Source organism: Ostrea edulis, chromosome 7 (assembly GCF_947568905.1).
Source record: "Ostrea edulis chromosome 7, xbOstEdul1.1, whole genome shotgun sequence".
Lineage (NCBI taxonomy): Eukaryota > Metazoa > Mollusca > Bivalvia > Ostreida > Ostreidae > Ostrea > Ostrea edulis.
This window is the reverse complement of record NC_079170.1, coordinates 47,704,382-47,721,005: the sequence shown is the minus strand read 5'-3', so window position 1 is coordinate 47,721,005 and position 16,624 is coordinate 47,704,382. Positions and strand designations below refer to the sequence as shown.

The window sequence follows — 16,624 nt, the reverse complement described above, 5'->3', positions numbered from 1 at the left end:
GCATGGTTCCAACAGAACGTGATGCCGAATATGTACCACAAACTCATAATTATAATATTTATTTACAATGGAATGGATTGCATACCTTCTGTCAAACGTAAGTTATTTTCAGCTGTTAATTTCGAAATTACAATATGTAGATAAAACAAAATTAATTAGTGAACGTATGCTATAAAATACACACATACGCATAAAATAACAATTAATATTAGATTATATCAAACTGGTTTTAATCTTTTGATTTTTTGTTTAAAATAGTTTCCTCTTCTTTTCTATGTTTAACGTTGTGTTTATAAAATTTTAAAATGGGAATGACTGAGTACATGAATACCATTATGCCCATAAAAGGGAACACATGCGAATTGCACCAAAACATTAGATATTCATCCAATTTTTACTTTCATTTTGAATTTAGAATTCCTACAAAGATACAGCAGAAAAAGTATGTGAAACCAAAGAAAAACTATTCAGAAATATAAACCTGAATAAAATGCTACATATCTTAGTTTAATAAATTATTCATATTTATTGCTTTCCACATTCATACCATACTAAACTTTTCCCGTACTATTTAACCCAATGCTAAAATGTACTCTTATAATGAACTTGATCGGTGAAAATGCGCTACCGAATCTCGCGTCAAAAAGAATTCAAACGTCAAATGAGCTATCAGGGTGTATTGCGTACGATAAACTCATTGGAATTTAAACTGGATAGAACATCACATTCTTAATTTTTCGATTTAAGATTAAATTTATTTTGCATGGGTGATCTTAACTCGGACGCAACTGGATTTGGGGTGGGGGTGGGGTATACAGCACATCTGGATATCGATCATACGATTTTTCTTTCACAACTCTCGTTTGTGCAGTACATTGATTTCAGCCCATTCCGTGAACAAGCAAATATAATGCATTTACATAATACTAGACCAGAAATTTACAAGATTACAACATCGAAGGAAGTCCGCGCTTTGTACATGGAAGTTTTTATTTGAATACGCCCTTTACTTTATCACCAAAGCGAACCTAAATAACAGTAAAAAAAAATGTTGTAAAACATGATGTATCCGTAAATCGAGAATAGTTTGGTATACAATAACAACTCGCTCCTTGTAATAATAATCATTTTGTTCATTTTAAGTAGCGTGTCCCCCAGGTTATTATGAAGAGGGTTGCTCTAAACCATGTCCTGAAAAGACATATGGGATAGCTTGTGGTGGGACGTGTGATTGCTCACCTGAAGAATGTAATCATGAAGTCGGATGTACGAATTCTCAAGGTAAATGCCAAATTAGTGTTTTATTGTCCAAAAAATAGAAAGACTGATATTCTCTTTTCCACGCACAGTCCTGCTACCCAATGTCTTTAGGAGTCAGTGTTTGCCTACTTTCAAACGTTTCTTCTTCACTGGACTTTTGAGATTGATCACTGTACCTTACTGTCAGCTATTTTCGATTTACAATGTCGAGACATAATCGCTGTTTACTGTGTACACAAATACCCGAAACAATAAATATAATGAATGGTGATCAATCTTATCCTGTAAAAATACAAAAGTAAGTGTATGGCGAAGACGGAGCCCTAGACATCAGATGAGGAGTAAGCATCCTCTGTAGAAGGGTCACATCCGCCGTGAACCCTATATCTTGATGAAATAAACGGCGTGATTCTTAGCAAATTGGTAGGTTAAGAACAGTCTAACAGATGGTATGAAGCACTTAAAGTCATGTTATATTCATGAATTGGATCGTTCTAACGACCATAGAATTTGATGAAATTATGATTTTCCTTGTAAAATCAACGTATTTGTATCCCTTGGGGATCCGGGTTAGAATGGGTCCTCAGTACCCCTTACTTATCGTAAGAGTCGACTAAATGGGACAGTCCTTCGGATGAGACCGCAAAAACCGAGGTCCCGTGTCCAGCATGTGTGGCACGATAAAGATCCCTCTCTGCTCAAAGACCGAAAGCGCCGAGTATAGGTCGAAATTTTGTAGCCCTTCACTGGCATTGGTGACGTCTCCATATGAGTGATATATTCTCGAGAGGGAAGTTAAACAATATTCAATCAATTAATTAATTAGATGTTGATATGACAACGTCGGTAACCTACTGAGTCTACATTTCAAATAAATAGCGTTTTCTTTTCTGTACATGTACTTTTGAATACATTTGTACTTGAAAGATGAATGAAAATCAATCACAAGTGAAGATAATGAACTGTGATTATACTCAAACTATTTTGAACTCATCATATTAAAAAGCGAAGATATTGAGGTAAAGAAAGTATGCGTATGTTAGCAATAAAATGAAATTTAGTCAATACACAACAAAGTCCTGTTTCCACACCCGAAGCAAGATATTCAAAATTCATGCAAATAAATCAATGCAAAATAACAATACTCTATATTATTTACATTGGGAACATTTCTCACGAATAAAAAGATAATTGCTGTTATTCACTTATACAAAAGACATTAAAGGGAGGGTACTTTGTATGTCTATCAGTATATTTGATATTTTTAGCATATTGTTTTAAAAGTTTGTAAAATTCCAGATTGGACCCATTGTTACATTGACATGAAAAAGTCATTATCCTTTTTCTCTCACATTGCAATAAAGATGCTGAAATATTTCTTTCAATAAACACGAAATGGTATAAACATAAAGAATACTTCTCATTAAAAAGTTAGTCCGAATTACTTGTCCAATTACATAACTATTATTAATTACTAAGTATTTGTAAAAAGTACTAACTTGTTTTCTAAAGTAATTCAAGTTTTAACAAATAATGTAATTAGGTGAAGACATCAAACAGTGAGTATTATTATAAATCCTTTAAGGAATACAAAATACAGACTTACACAAGCACGGACCCTTGGATATGCCAGAGCTGGGATCAGGTGCCTGGGAGGAGTAAGCATCCCCTGTCGATAAGTATACCAATCAAAAGCACAAACATGTAAGTTAACAATGCTTCTTTTTTTTATTTCAGCATCAACATTGCAGACAGTATATACAAATGAAGGTGAGGGTGATTTGACATATACGCATCATTTCTAGATATATCGAAAATGGTAATTTCATTTGCAATATGCAAATTTTTGGGATCCCAAAATGTTTGGAAACCATGCAGACAGAACCGAAGAAAGAACCGAATGGCTTGTTGCCAAGCTAATGATTACTTGTTAACATGATTAAATGATGACAAAATTCTAAATTAAGAAGGTCTGCATATCTAGCTTAGCATCGTGCAGAACCAATATCAGTAATAGATAAGTATTCATTTTAGATAAGTGATGGGCAGTCATAGTCACAACAACATTGGAAATCGTACATCTATTACAGTATATGAAAAGACGTATAGAATGAAACGTGAAATATGGAAAGATATGTATTATTATATAAAAATCATATCCAGTTCATTCCTGACTAAGCGCAATAGTATAGGTCCAAAGCAAATAATTATTGAGCAAACAAATTAACATTTGCATCTTTAAAAAAAAATTACATGTGGAATTCTGAGTCTATGCCATTAATGTTTTCTTTTAGCGGCAGAACTATAGCTCTTTGAAACAAATATTGAGACAGATCAGAGAGCTACAGATCAACCCCTTACGATAACCTTCGATTAACGGCGCAGAAAAAAAAATTGCACAATGAGACCTTATATCGTTGCATTCTTGCATCGCTGTCAAATACGTTTGATATAAAAAATATTATCCACATATATTTCTACTATACTTTTCAATTATCTTAGAAGGGGTGGATCTGTAGCTCTTCGGTATGTCCCAATATTTTGTTTGTTCAGAGAGCTACAGGTCTGCATCTAGTTTTCTGTCACTTCCACACAAAGATGTCCTCAGATTGTTCTGCATTCAAAATGATTTCTACAGAGTTTAGAGTGAATAGTAAATGCTTATTGGAATGCATCATATTTTCGAAATGTTGCAAATATTCCTTTGAAAATATTCATAAATGTTGAATATAGTGCACAGGTTAATGTGATGGTAAGTTACGATTTTCACCGGACATTCATACAATATGTAACAACAGGTAAGTGTAACGATCAGTGATACATTCTGCTTGGAATAAGCTCCGTCATATAGTCGGGACACATTTCTAGTAAATTTACAAATAATACAGAATCAGCATTAAATACTTATTACATCGTCACACTCTCAGACATGGTAGTCGGATACGTTTTTCTTGTAGTGCTATCAAAAATATCAGTATACCTGTAACGCTTAAAAACATTTTAACAGTTATTTCCTCAAAACCTTGGCTTCAAGAGCAGAAGTACGATTTTTGATGGTCTCCTGAACAGACAAATTTTGCTTGAAATAATTTTCTCACTTTCATTTAGCAATGTTTAAAGGATTCACATTCTTTAAAAATTCGAAATATATTTTACGAGTAGTTTCGATTATCAATATATTTGGTTCTGAATAACATATTTACATACGACAAGGGGTGATTACTCCTCCTAGGCACCTGATACCACCTCTGGTGTGTCCAGCGGTCCGTGTTTGCCCAACTATCTATTTTGCATTGCTTGATCACTGTTCGTTATATTCACCTTTCATCGATTTATACTAGCGGAAAAAAGAAGCTATGCATTATAAAATTTAATATAAGTTTTCTAGATTTATTTTTTATATTTATAAAATCTAAGCAATCGATAAAGGTGATGTTTTTGAACAATATCGGATAGTACTCGACTCAGATGCACGGACTTCTCATGGTAAGTGAAGCCATGTTTATTGAAGTGTTTGTGCGCATGGTTTTTACTGGCCAATTCTGTTTACAGTAAGAAGTGTGAAAGGTTTGTTTAGACACTATTCGTTAAGAAAAGCATTTTAGTTTTGACAAAATTTACCCTTCTGTCATGCCACGATTCAGCGAAAACCAACGTAATAGTGCTCTTGGGATGCTTTAAGCTGGAATGGCACAAACTATCGTAGCAAGACACTTTGGAGTTCATCGGAACACCATCCAGTCATTATAAAGACGTTTCCAACAAACTGGTAACACTCGGGATCGACCACGTTCTGGGCTTCATCGTGTGACGTCGCGTCGCTAGGACAAACACATTAGATTTGTGCACCTGAGAAATTGTTTCCAGACAGCAAGTTTGACTGCTCGTAGCATTCCTGGACTTCGACGAATCAGTCCAAGAATTGTGCGTAATCGTCTGAGCAAACACAACATCAGACCAAGACATTCAGCAGTGCGCCCAATACTGCTTCAACGCCATCGTATCGCTAGAATAACGTAGTGCAGACGACATCTGCGATTAAGAATATAGGACTGGGCCAATATTCTGTTCACTGATGAATCCAGATTCCATTGGATAGCAGTGACGGCCGTTGTAGAGTGTATCGTCGCGTTGGGGAGCGGTACTAGGAAACTTGTGTTGTGCAACGTCAACAATTTGATGGATGTAGCGTTATGGTGTTGGGTGGAATAACAACACTTGGAAGGACCCCCTCTACAAATTGTCAATGGAAATATCACCGTCGTACGCTATCGAGACGAAATTATTCAGCGCCATGTGATACTCTTCATACAGAGACAACAAAATCACATCACTCTGCAGCAAGACAACGCAAGGCCACATGTTGCACGTGTAGTCAGTAACATTGGCTGATTTAGGCCAGGCTTTAACCAACATCTGGAACAACATCCCTCAAGCATTTCTGAACAGTTTAGTGGCATCAACGAGGCGCCGTTGTCAAGCATACGTAAATGTAAATGATATTCACACGCAATATTAATTTTGTTAATTGAAGTTCGAATACCAGTGTCTCTCGAGTGTGCTGAAATTGACGATATTCGACGCTTACATTAAGGGATTATGAAATGTTGTAACTAATACATTTGTTAACAGTATTACAAAAAATGAAATGTATTAATTGTTATTTGTAATCATTTTTTTCATATATTAAATAATGCAGTTTCTTTTTTCCGCTAGTATATTCTCACATGTTTGCAATTAATTTGCAATTAATTTTTTCTTATAATCACCTTCGTATTTTTACAAATATGATATATATACATATCCCATTGCTCTCATTACGATGTGAATTAAAAAGATGAGATCAAGAACTGTGATCAATTTCATAAATACTACAAGAAAATACGAAATTGAGATTAGGACAAACACAAACCCTGGAAACACCAGAGGTTGGAGTAGATACCTTTGAGGAGAAAGCTACCATGAAAACTGGTCACATTCTATTGTCTTAATGTCTTGATTGTAACAAGTTGAAATTTGAAACAGGTGTTTAACCAACTATAACTGGTACATTTGATATTTTGTACAGTTTTTCCCGTTTATTGTAGACGAGACAATGCACACAACTGACAAAGCTGAAATGAATGACCTTGAATGTGTTCCCTTCAAATTTCCAAGTCATCAAACAAACACGAAGATAATCATTGTATTGGTTGCTTCCATTATATGCAGTGTACTTGTGTTCCTTATCATTTATGAGTTCCGAAAATACCGACATCTTTGTTCATCAAACACTTCTCAACAAAGCAGCACTAACGCCGAATGTGTTTACGCAGAAGTAAATGAAGTAAATTTAAATGCAATTGAAGATGAGGAGACAATGTAGTCTACTGTCAAAAGTAATGATGGAAAGACCTAGAAGGAAAAGGAAAACTTATGGTTATTGAAATGAGTATATCGAGTTGATATTTGTGATGATGGGTTTGTCACGAGACATAGCCCACAAATCATACAGTCATTGAATAATATAGTGCAGAGTAGACTAATTAACCATTTTACTTATTTTAAAGCCGATGAGGGAAGACAGAACAGTCAAACTGCATGTATTTGATTAATTGTGACGCTTGGACAAGTTATATGCACGAATAAGGAAGGAAACAAAGATCCACTTATTCAACTTTTGCATTTCTACATTTAGAAAGAGATGTTTTCCGTCCATGTCAGTTTTGAAGGGTTTTGTAGTTTCGCTGAAAGATTTAGCTTTGGGATCCCTCTCTACATGTATTTAGAAAGAGATGTTTTTGGTTGATGTCAATTTTGACGGCGATTGTCGTTTCCGTAGGGAGATTTGATTTTGAAATATAGGTATCTTTGTTGGAAGTTAGGGAATAATAGTGCTCTCATTTGAGAGACACCTCGAACTGTACATTGCAATCTTAAATGATTAATAAGTGTGATGTTGTCTATAGTTTATAAGTTGATCTTTGGTAGGTTTAATTTGGCTATTATTGCTTTTTCGATTTGTCTAAGATCCTATCAAGCAAACGTGAAATATGTGATAAATACACCGTGTAATGGGTTGATGGGATGTAGTAAAAACGTTGTTGGATACAATAACCTAACAATATCAATCAATTAAACTAAAAGAGGGATAATAAGATATAGCAGTTATGTGTAGTATGTTGACCTTGCCATTGGTTTATGTAATAAATACAATGTAACACTTGTTATTGTTCTAGTTTTAAATGGAAAATAAACAACTAGAAAATGGCAGATACGTGAATAAAGGATATGTTAGATTATGAAAGATGTTATATGATTTCTAGATGGTGTGTAAAAATATTATATCACAATATCTAAGCATTTATTTTTATATGAAGTACACTGTTATGCACACCAAATTTATGCTAATATGTATTTTCATTCGATACATTTCCAGTTCTTGTTCTAGAAGTCATTTAGTATTTGTGTTTTGTTTCGTGTTACAAATTACTGAAAACTTAAAATGTAACCTCCCAAAGAACTGATATACCCACTAAAGGACTGAAAAATATAAATAACCACCGATATCCTCAAAAATAGTAAACTAAGGGCGGAACACCATCACATAACATCTTTCTAGAACTTAATTAAACAGTAATTGATTCTGTACACCAATCAATGATTGGAGATTGCGCATTAATCTATTACATATGAAAATAATAAGTCAGCCGTACTTATCCGTATACCATTGGGTATATGGATGAGGGGCTCCATCTAACCGATCTACACCTTCCAAATTTAAAGTTGAATTAGAAATAGTTCCATTTTATAATGATCCTACGTTGTACCTTTTCAAATCAAATAGATGCATTATGAAGAAGAAAGAAATAATATGATAAAAACTGTTGATATGTCAACAAGTCGACACCTAACCAACATGAAAAATATATCACAACGAAATCAACAGGTTCACACCAGAAACCATTAAAAAGGGCCAAACTATAGGCGACAAGATGATAAGTGAATTCCAAAATATAAAAACAAGTTCAAAACTTGAGAGATCAATGTAAAATTTTATAACATCATGAAATCAATTGATATTTATTTAAGACGTCGACAGGTTGACACCTAAATAAAAATAAATGAAATAATCAATTCAAAAGCTTCACATTCAAATTCAAATAATCAAAGCTCATATATTGAGGCTCAGCTAGGGTGAACAAATAAGTGTCCTCTTGTCTGTTATGTTTACATTGGTTTGAATACATTTTACATGAATTCAAAATATCTAATAATTCTACATCACTTTTCGTGCTTTTCTTCATGACAATCAATGGTAACTATAACCAGAAAACAAAACATTCACATACACTCCCGATACTAAATATTCTAAACGGAAACATCGTAACCGGTAGGCACATTTGAAATACGTTTCAACAACTTATTGTGAATACATTATATTCCCAACCATAGACGTATGATGATAATTTTCTTTCTTTCTCTCTGTCTTTGTCAGAAAATGTTTTTAAATTTGCAATTTTGCAATAACTTCAGACTTATCTTTCATATACCATTTCACATTGATGAAAAGAAATGTTGCTAGCAAAAATAACCTTGATTGTTTTTGCTTCTATCACTAGAACTATAAATTTGTGCATAGAGACATAAACTATATTTTCATTTCAATTGATTCATTACATTAAAATGGTTCGCATGAATCTAATTCCAAAATTTTGTTTTGAACACCCATTCTATTAGATATCCCGAACAAAACAATCGTACACAATGCATTATCGTTAAATATACATTACTCTCATGACAAGTTTTATACACTATGTATATTTAGCTTTAGTAAAAACTTTTATTTTTTGAAGTTTTTATTGTACATGATTTGATGTTTTGATTCAAAACAGTAAATGATTTTATTATTTGATTTATTCTTGGGTATATTTTCCCTTCTTTTTTTATATCTTTAATGCAAAACTATAAATCCCTACGTCCTAAGTATAACACAAAAGTTGATGACTCTTTAATGATGCATTTCAAGTTCACAAGAATATATCAAATCTATATACGAATGAAAATAATTATTGACGGATAATGCCTCGTAAATGTAAACTTACACGGTACCAATTTTGATGCACCAGATGCGCATTTCGACAAATAATGTCTCTTCAGTGATGCTCAACCGAAATGTTTGAAATCTGAAATAACAATGAAGTTTTAGAGCTTTTATAGGGAAAAAACAGTGTGCCAAAAAAGGGGAGTCAAATTCGTTTAAGTATAAGAGTTATGCGTGAGGGAGATAATCCTTAATCTTGAAATGAATTTGTAAATTTTATAACAGCAATTAAATATATATCCGTACTTTCAAGCTAGTAACGAAGTACTTAGCTACTGGGATGTAGATACCCTCGGGGACTAACAGTCCACCAGCAGAGGCATCGACCCAGGGGTAATAAAATAAACTTATACAGTACCAATTTTGATGCACCGGATGTCAAATACACTGTAATGAAATTGATTCAGTTTTGCTGATTTAGCGTTTTGTATTTTTCGTTTTTTCTTATTTTGATGCGAGTGGGTTATCGTAAGAGTGAGTCGGGTGTGAGGTATTTTTAGTTGCTAGTATAAAAGAGCGGGGTTTGGCTGCCTGTAAGTTAGATAGGGCACGGTAACGACATCAGCCGGACGCCACGTTGACAAGTCCTAGAAGTTCAGAGGATAGTTATTTTCCTGTCATATTTAATGTAGGACATTTGAAGAAATATAACTACTGAAATACGAGTTTGTTTGGAGGGCACATCTTTTTCCTAACCGTGCGTACATGGGTGTTTAACAAAACCAGTTTCAACCCGAAGACATGCAAAGAGTTGCGGGATTCAGATATACGGAGATTCATGCGTATATTGTGCTACAATATGGAAGGGCGTGATGTAGTTCCGCAGAGGATAACCCGATACTTGGAAGGCATCGGAACTCTGTTGTCTAGTCAAGAGTTGACGATAGCTCGTGCAAGGCTTCCATGGTGGTGTATTGTTTTCCGTTCTGGGCGTGCTTATCGCAAGTTGGCTGAAAACCGGAACAGTGTCTTCAGAGTGCAGATTAGTTACATTATAAAGTTAAAGTAACTCGAAATTTAGAAACAAAACCAAATTATATTATATTACAGAATAGGAGAATTGAATATTTGGAACTATTTCTAAATTATACTACTATTGAATATTGTTTTAACTTGAAAAGTTAATACCTGTACATTTGCTTTACATCTGATACGTACTATCGGACTTTCAAAAGAACTGTTTACAACGTATCATATATCTATATTGTCAATTCCTTATTCATGTAAATTAGTGCTGAGAGTGAAAGAAGTGAGGGTGTATATTTTCTTTTTATATTTATTGATTTAATTAATAAAATTGTTATTGTTTATTCTACAACTTATCGTTAGTCTTCGCTCAATCTGACAAAATCGAAAACGAACTCATTACAGACACTTATATCTATATGTAGAGTTGAAGGTCACAGCAAGATATTTCTTTTCATTAGAAATCTTTGAATGTATTCTACGTCATAAGAATATTAAAAAACGGGTCAGGTAAAAAAAAGGACCACAATCGGTGCCCTTGGGAATTCCAACAGACTGTTAAAAAACTGGATCACAAAAGGCTATGAACATATTGTCAATGAGGAACTCCTGCATTTTTTATATCAACTTCAGAGTACTAGTGCATTGAATCAGAATGGCGTTAACAAAGTACTGTTTCGAATGACTGATCACGAAATATCAACATTTCCATTTCTATTGAAGAAGCAACCCAACTGTCTATGATGTTAAAAGGGCTAGTCTTTAATTGATCGCAAGGGATGTGCATTACAGATGTTTTCCATCAGTAACCCATGCATTTGTAGCTTTGAGAGTACGTAACTAATCATGGAAAGATTTATATCAGTAAACACTCCTTCAATCATAATCGTTTAAGGACATTTGATATCCTAAAAATGTTGTTAAATTTTGTACAATTATTTCTAAAAGTTTTAATATTGCTAAAATATTTGTATTTATCACATAAATTCCCTCAGAAACAACCTTTATTTTTGCATAATTCATAAATCTATACTTGAACATTCAACAAAAAAAGAATACCCCAAAACTGAAGTCTTTATTTTTTCTTGGTGCATTTTATGTATTAATGACATATTTTATAGAAAATTCAATGTAAACACAACAAAATCCTACTTCTTTTAATGTATCGAAAATCTTGGGCATCCTATGATTGTAAACATATTAAGTAAAAAATGATTAGAATTTTATTTCCACGTTTCATTTGGTTTGACAGATTTCGATAGCATAATTGTCCACTTGAACAGGAAACGCTAGCGACATTTTAAAACGTACTTTTCACCCTTTTCACCCACAATTATATACTTAATGACAAATTGTTTGGTGTTTTTTGTTGTTGTTTTTTGAAAATGAACGCTATAATTCTTTTCCATTCGTAAAATGATGTAAAAATGTGATAATCTAACGACAATCCTAAGATTAACCTAAGTCCAACTGTGTTAGGACAATCCTAAGTCATCTTTGATTTACAATTTACGATTGTCCCAAGATAGTCCTATGACTGTCCTAAGATTTGTCATAACATATGAAAGGTGAAGATAAAGAACAGTGATCAATCTCATAACTCCTACAAGCAATACAAAATAGATAGTTAGGCAAACACGGACCCTTGGACACAACAGAGGTGGGGTCAGGTGCCTAGGAGGAGTAAGCATCCCCTGTCGATCGGTCACACCCGATCTGAACCCTATATCCTGATCAGGTACACGGAGTTATCTGCAGTCAAAATCAGTGTGCCAAGAACGGCTTAATAATCGGTATGAAACACGTTATATATTTTAGGATCAATCTTCGCATACTTTAGAAAACCAGGCCCAGTTTATTTAAAAATCAACAAAATTGTAGTACGTTTGTCACAAAGCAATTTAAGTTTAGTACCAAGTCAACGCACTTTGAATTTCTTTTCCAAGTGCGTTGTAGTCGTATATCAGCAATTTTTTTTCATGAAGATACTTAACGCAGTAGGAAAATATGCAGTTCAAATATATATTCAAATTACTAGCGCCTTTTGGATTTTGACACCCATCCTCAGGTGAATACAAATATTGAATACAAAGTTGTTTATCTTAGAGACATCTATTGTGACGTCATGATGATAGTATTTACCAGGAGGGAATGCATACATAACGTTATAATACAAAAACTCGGGAAAGGTGACCTGGACAAAATAAGCACATTTTACAAAATAAAAGTTGATGAATTAAAAGGTTTAACAATCAAAATGTTGCATATGCATTGATAAAAGTTTGTTAGTTTAGGAGAAAACAGTTTAATGAAATAATTTTTTTTGGCAAGTTTTCATGGACGTTGATTCCGTTTTAAGTTTATAAAATGGAAATAAGTTGTATTTGCCTCTTGCACAGGTGTCAAAATGTTCGCTGCATGGGGGTATTTCTTGTACTGGGATCGTTAATTTGTTGGCGGTGGACACGCTTCCTGGTTGTTAGTTGTGTTCCGGTTTGTCCAATATATTCCTCTCCATACCCGTTGCAAATAATGCAGTATAATAAGTTTTTCAACTTACATGACATGTTATCATTTGGAGTAAAATATAATAGAAAGTCCTGTTTTTAGGAAGGGGCATGTACCACACCTCGAGTCACCACATGTAGAAACTACGCATTTTCCAGGCGTTGAATTGAATTTGGCTTTTGTTGATAATTTCTTCAAGTTAGATTGTTGTCTTTGGCTGAGGAGTAGGTCAGATTTGGTAATATATTTCTGAAGTTCTACATCACGCTCAATAACTCTGAAATTCGTCTTAGCTTCCTAAAAAATATTGATATATCTGGGGTTGTAAGTTGTCATAAATGGTATTGGGGAATCATCGTGATGGTGTTTTTTTCTTGTTCTAAGTGTATGCTGTGGAACTTTCTTTGCTTCATTTATGGCTGAAAGAATGAGTGTTTCCGGATATTTCTGTCTAAAACCCAACACTCTTGTCAATTGAAGAGCAGACGTACTCTTTTTTAATTTATTCCAGCTTCATGCTGGAAGAGCATACCTACAAGGCTCAAGAATTGCTCAAGTACATTAGGGGCATTTGCCATGCAGCCAGCAGGTCCCAAACCTTACGCAAGGCCCTCGCACCTCATACTTCCTAGGAAGAAATCAATACTGAATATTGGTTATTGTATGTGTCGGCTAATACAACTCACACACACACCCGTCCACCCCATTTGGTAATTTCCCACCTGGTTCTTAACTCACATGTCAGATTTAGGCAATCAAATTTTACTTAACAATTTTCAGACAACCTTACAAACTTTTATCACAAACAATAGGAACAAATACCCACCTGCAAGCACTGGTAACTAACTAACCTATCATATTATGTGATTTGTGTCTCTGAGCAAGCTGGGAGAAAAATCCCAGGTTGCATCCATTCTAATACCTGTTCATTTATATGCATGTTTATTTGTGTATCTATATACATCTATATACAACTGTCAACCCTCTCCCTTTTCACCTATTCTTACATTTATTAGGCATGTATATATGGATCAATTCCCTGTGTTGTAACAAGTTTTAAGTTTACTATGTCCTGGATGAACCTTTGTTACTTAAGCACCAAATAGTGCTTATTGTGTGCTGCACTAACTGTTCATTCCCTGCCAATGCTATACGTTTAGGCATGTGTATCCCTATACAAATGTTAGATCAGTACTTATGTCATAAAAAATGTATGGGAGGGGGCATATAAATAATGTCTGTGGTGGGACTGGTGAGTCCGTTGCGACAGGTTTTCACTTTTTCTGCCCCAAAACCTGTTGTCTCATCTCACCTGTCATTAAGGCAGGGGGGTTGTATTCTATACAGTTTGGCATTATGACGGCTAAAAGCCAATAAGTAGTGTAAATTGTTATTTATACAAGACTTAGTGGGATCCACGGCTTCACAATCACTGGGGCCACATCCACTTCCCAATCAAGGGTCGATATCCTACAGGCTGGTGTATGCTTCAGGCAAAGGTAGGGCGGCACTACTTAGTGTCCTGTCCATGCTCTCCAAACTAGGAAGCACGCAGGGTAGACGGACGAGAAGGGCAGGGTCCCCTACGTGGTTAGTTAAATTGGGCTCACTGGTCGGCTCATCAGCTCCGCCACAAAACATTTTCTATGCAGCGTTTACCACCAAATACTGATGGTTTGCGTGTGTGCTGCATTGATTAGGATTCAATGAAGTATAATCCGTACATATGTGTTGTCAATCATACTACCTTAGGTGAATAGTTACCAATTATAAATTACCAGGCCACGTGTAATTCTTTTACAAACAATGATAAATGCATCATACCAACATTAGTGGTACATGGCATACGTTTGCACGAATGCTATCTATCTGAGTAATCAGGAAGTGTCAGAAGTACTTTTTCGTACATTTGGATTAATTTCCATTTCCATAAATGTATTTCAAAATTTTATTAAACAATTATGTATAATCCTAGTTTGTTACATGCATTTCACTGGAATGATTATCCATCCTAGCGCAATTGTTTTGGTACAAGTAGCATATTTTGCTACAGCTTTGAGCAACAAAGGAATTTGTAAGAGGTAAGCGTATTAGCAAAATCAGAAAGTCTATCAGATCTGTTTTGTAACGACAATTTTCACTAAAGATAAGGAGAGAATGAAATTGTTATGATTAGTAAAATATCGAAAATTGTGCTTATTTCAGAAATGCCACCATGCAGTGTTGTTCAAATTACTTCCAAGTCGGTAACTCGTGTCGTGGTAAATGTTAATCATAATCCAGCTGTAATACACATACTTAATTCTAAAGCATGTGAACACATATGATTTATTCATTCATGACATTTTAAAAAAAATACATAAGCTGTAAAACGAAATACAAGTACGTCATGTACCGTATAGCGGGATTTTTCCGCGGGGTTATACTTTTGGCTTATTTTAGCGGTTAGATAGCTTTCCGCCAAAATTTCAATCGCCAAATATGCATTCAATTGTGGCTTTAGTATTTGAAAGAGAGAAATTATTCCCTGTCCGCAAAAATTTATTCCGCTAAAATTATTAGCATACTTTTCAGCCAGCAAATCGCAAAATTTTAGACCCGCGGAATAAACCCGCTATACGGTATCTACTTAAGATTTGAAATGTGATGTAATTATGATATTTATTTTATGCACGCCACAGAATGCCCACCAGGATTCCATGGCTGGAATTGTTCTCATCCTTGTCCCGGGGAGTATTATGGACCAGCTTGTAATCGTAAATGCGAATGCTCAATAAAGGATTGTGATCCTAAAATTGGCTGTTTAAACCATAGAGGTAAACTACTTTTGTTTTTTGGAAATTGTGTTTTAATATCATTTAAGGCGCCATGATTTCAAATTTAAAGAAAATATGTATGGTTGTGGACAATATCATTTATTTACCAACAAAAGTGGAATAACTCAAGTACGTACAAATATACACTGACGAAATTGCACTTGGTTTACCGGGTGGACATCTGCGAGAGACCAGTTGAATTCATTCTCTAGATTATCGTCACATGGAAATACAATATAAATTTGTACATTCGTTCCATTGTAGTGTCGACATTGCATAATGCAGATTACATTAGATATACAGAGACGATCGAATATCAAGATAATCCAGATAACTCGAATGATGTAATGTTGTCGACCAGGACAATTATCATTTTGCTGGGAATAGGTACATCAAGTGCACTTGCCTTTGCCATAATACTTGAGATACGTAACTATTTTCATGAACCAGTGCGCCCAAGTCAGTTCACAGGAGATGTATATGCCGCAGTAAATGACGTTTGTATCGATGATAACAATGAAACACTGTCCGACTTGGACTCTAACAATGACTAATGGCAATAAGGATCCTTGTGGGTCTACAGAGGAAATGTTAGTTCTTCTTTCTTGAAGAATGGATATCAAAATGATGTACGTTAATGTGAATCCAAGATCGATCAACATTTGTGAATATAAAAAAAAATCTCTTTTAGCATCGGTGTTACTTTACTTGAATCTTCTTAAATGCAGAGACAAAAGTCTTGTTTTAAATCTACCATCATTAAACTAAAATTTGACTGCAAATCATTACATGAAAGGTGAAGATAACGAGCACTGATCAATCTCATAACTCCTACAAGCAGTACAAAATAGATAGTTAGGTAAACACGGACCCCTGGACACACCAGAGGTGGGATCAGGTGCCTAGAAGGAGTAAGCATCTCCTGTCGACCGGTCACACCCACCGTGAGCCCTATATCCTGATCAGGTAAACAGAGTTATCCACAGTCAAA

General features: G+C 34.6%; 2 protein-coding genes across 3 annotated transcripts; both read left to right on the top strand.

The window, feature by feature from the left end:
* Positions 1 to 7,465, top strand: LOC130046579 (uncharacterized). Of its 2 annotated transcripts, none has more exons than XM_056144594.1 (4): positions 1 to 97; positions 1,147 to 1,281; positions 2,998 to 3,030; positions 6,348 to 7,465. In XM_056144594.1, exons 1-4 carry the CDS (start codon positions 22 to 24, stop codon positions 6,623 to 6,625), a joined length of 522 nt encoding a protein of 173 aa, XP_056000569.1. In that variant the 5' UTR covers positions 1 to 21; the 3' UTR covers positions 6,626 to 7,465. The 2 variants fall into 2 exon arrangements, with proteins under 2 accessions (XP_056000569.1, XP_056000568.1); XM_056144593.1 differs by having other exon boundaries at positions 1,144 to 1,281.
* Positions 7,466 to 14,697: 7,232 nt separating this feature from the next.
* Positions 14,698 to 16,359, top strand: LOC125656118 (N-acetylglucosamine-1-phosphodiester alpha-N-acetylglucosaminidase-like). Its single transcript, XM_048886707.2, has 4 exons — positions 14,698 to 14,898; positions 15,023 to 15,078; positions 15,499 to 15,633; positions 15,898 to 16,359. The coding sequence occupies exons 1-4, from the start codon at positions 14,801 to 14,803 to the stop codon at positions 16,185 to 16,187; spliced, it is 579 nt and encodes a 192-aa protein (XP_048742664.2). The 5' UTR covers positions 14,698 to 14,800; the 3' UTR covers positions 16,188 to 16,359.
* Positions 16,360 to 16,624: the final 265 nt, after the last annotated feature.

Excerpts from the sequence above, each read along its gene's own strand:
- LOC125656118 (XM_048886707.2), top strand. The coding sequence starts at position 14,801 with ATGCATTTCACTGGAATGATTATCCATCCTAGCGCAATTGTTTTGGTA. Across the intron at positions 15,079-15,498 it reads AGTCGGTAACTCGTGTCGTG|AATGCCCACCAGGATTCCAT; the intron begins GTAAATGTTAAT and ends TGCACGCCACAG. Across the intron at positions 15,634-15,897 it reads TGGCTGTTTAAACCATAGAG|TGTCGACATTGCATAATGCA; the intron begins GTAAACTACTTT and ends GTTCCATTGTAG.
- LOC130046579 (XM_056144593.1), top strand. The coding sequence starts at position 22 with ATGCCGAATATGTACCACAAACTCATAATTATAATATTTATTTACAAT. Across the intron at positions 98-1,143 it reads TTGCATACCTTCTGTCAAAC|TAGCGTGTCCCCCAGGTTAT; the intron begins GTAAGTTATTTT and ends GTTCATTTTAAG. Across the intron at positions 1,282-2,997 it reads CGGATGTACGAATTCTCAAG|CATCAACATTGCAGACAGTA; the intron begins GTAAATGCCAAA and ends TTTTTATTTCAG.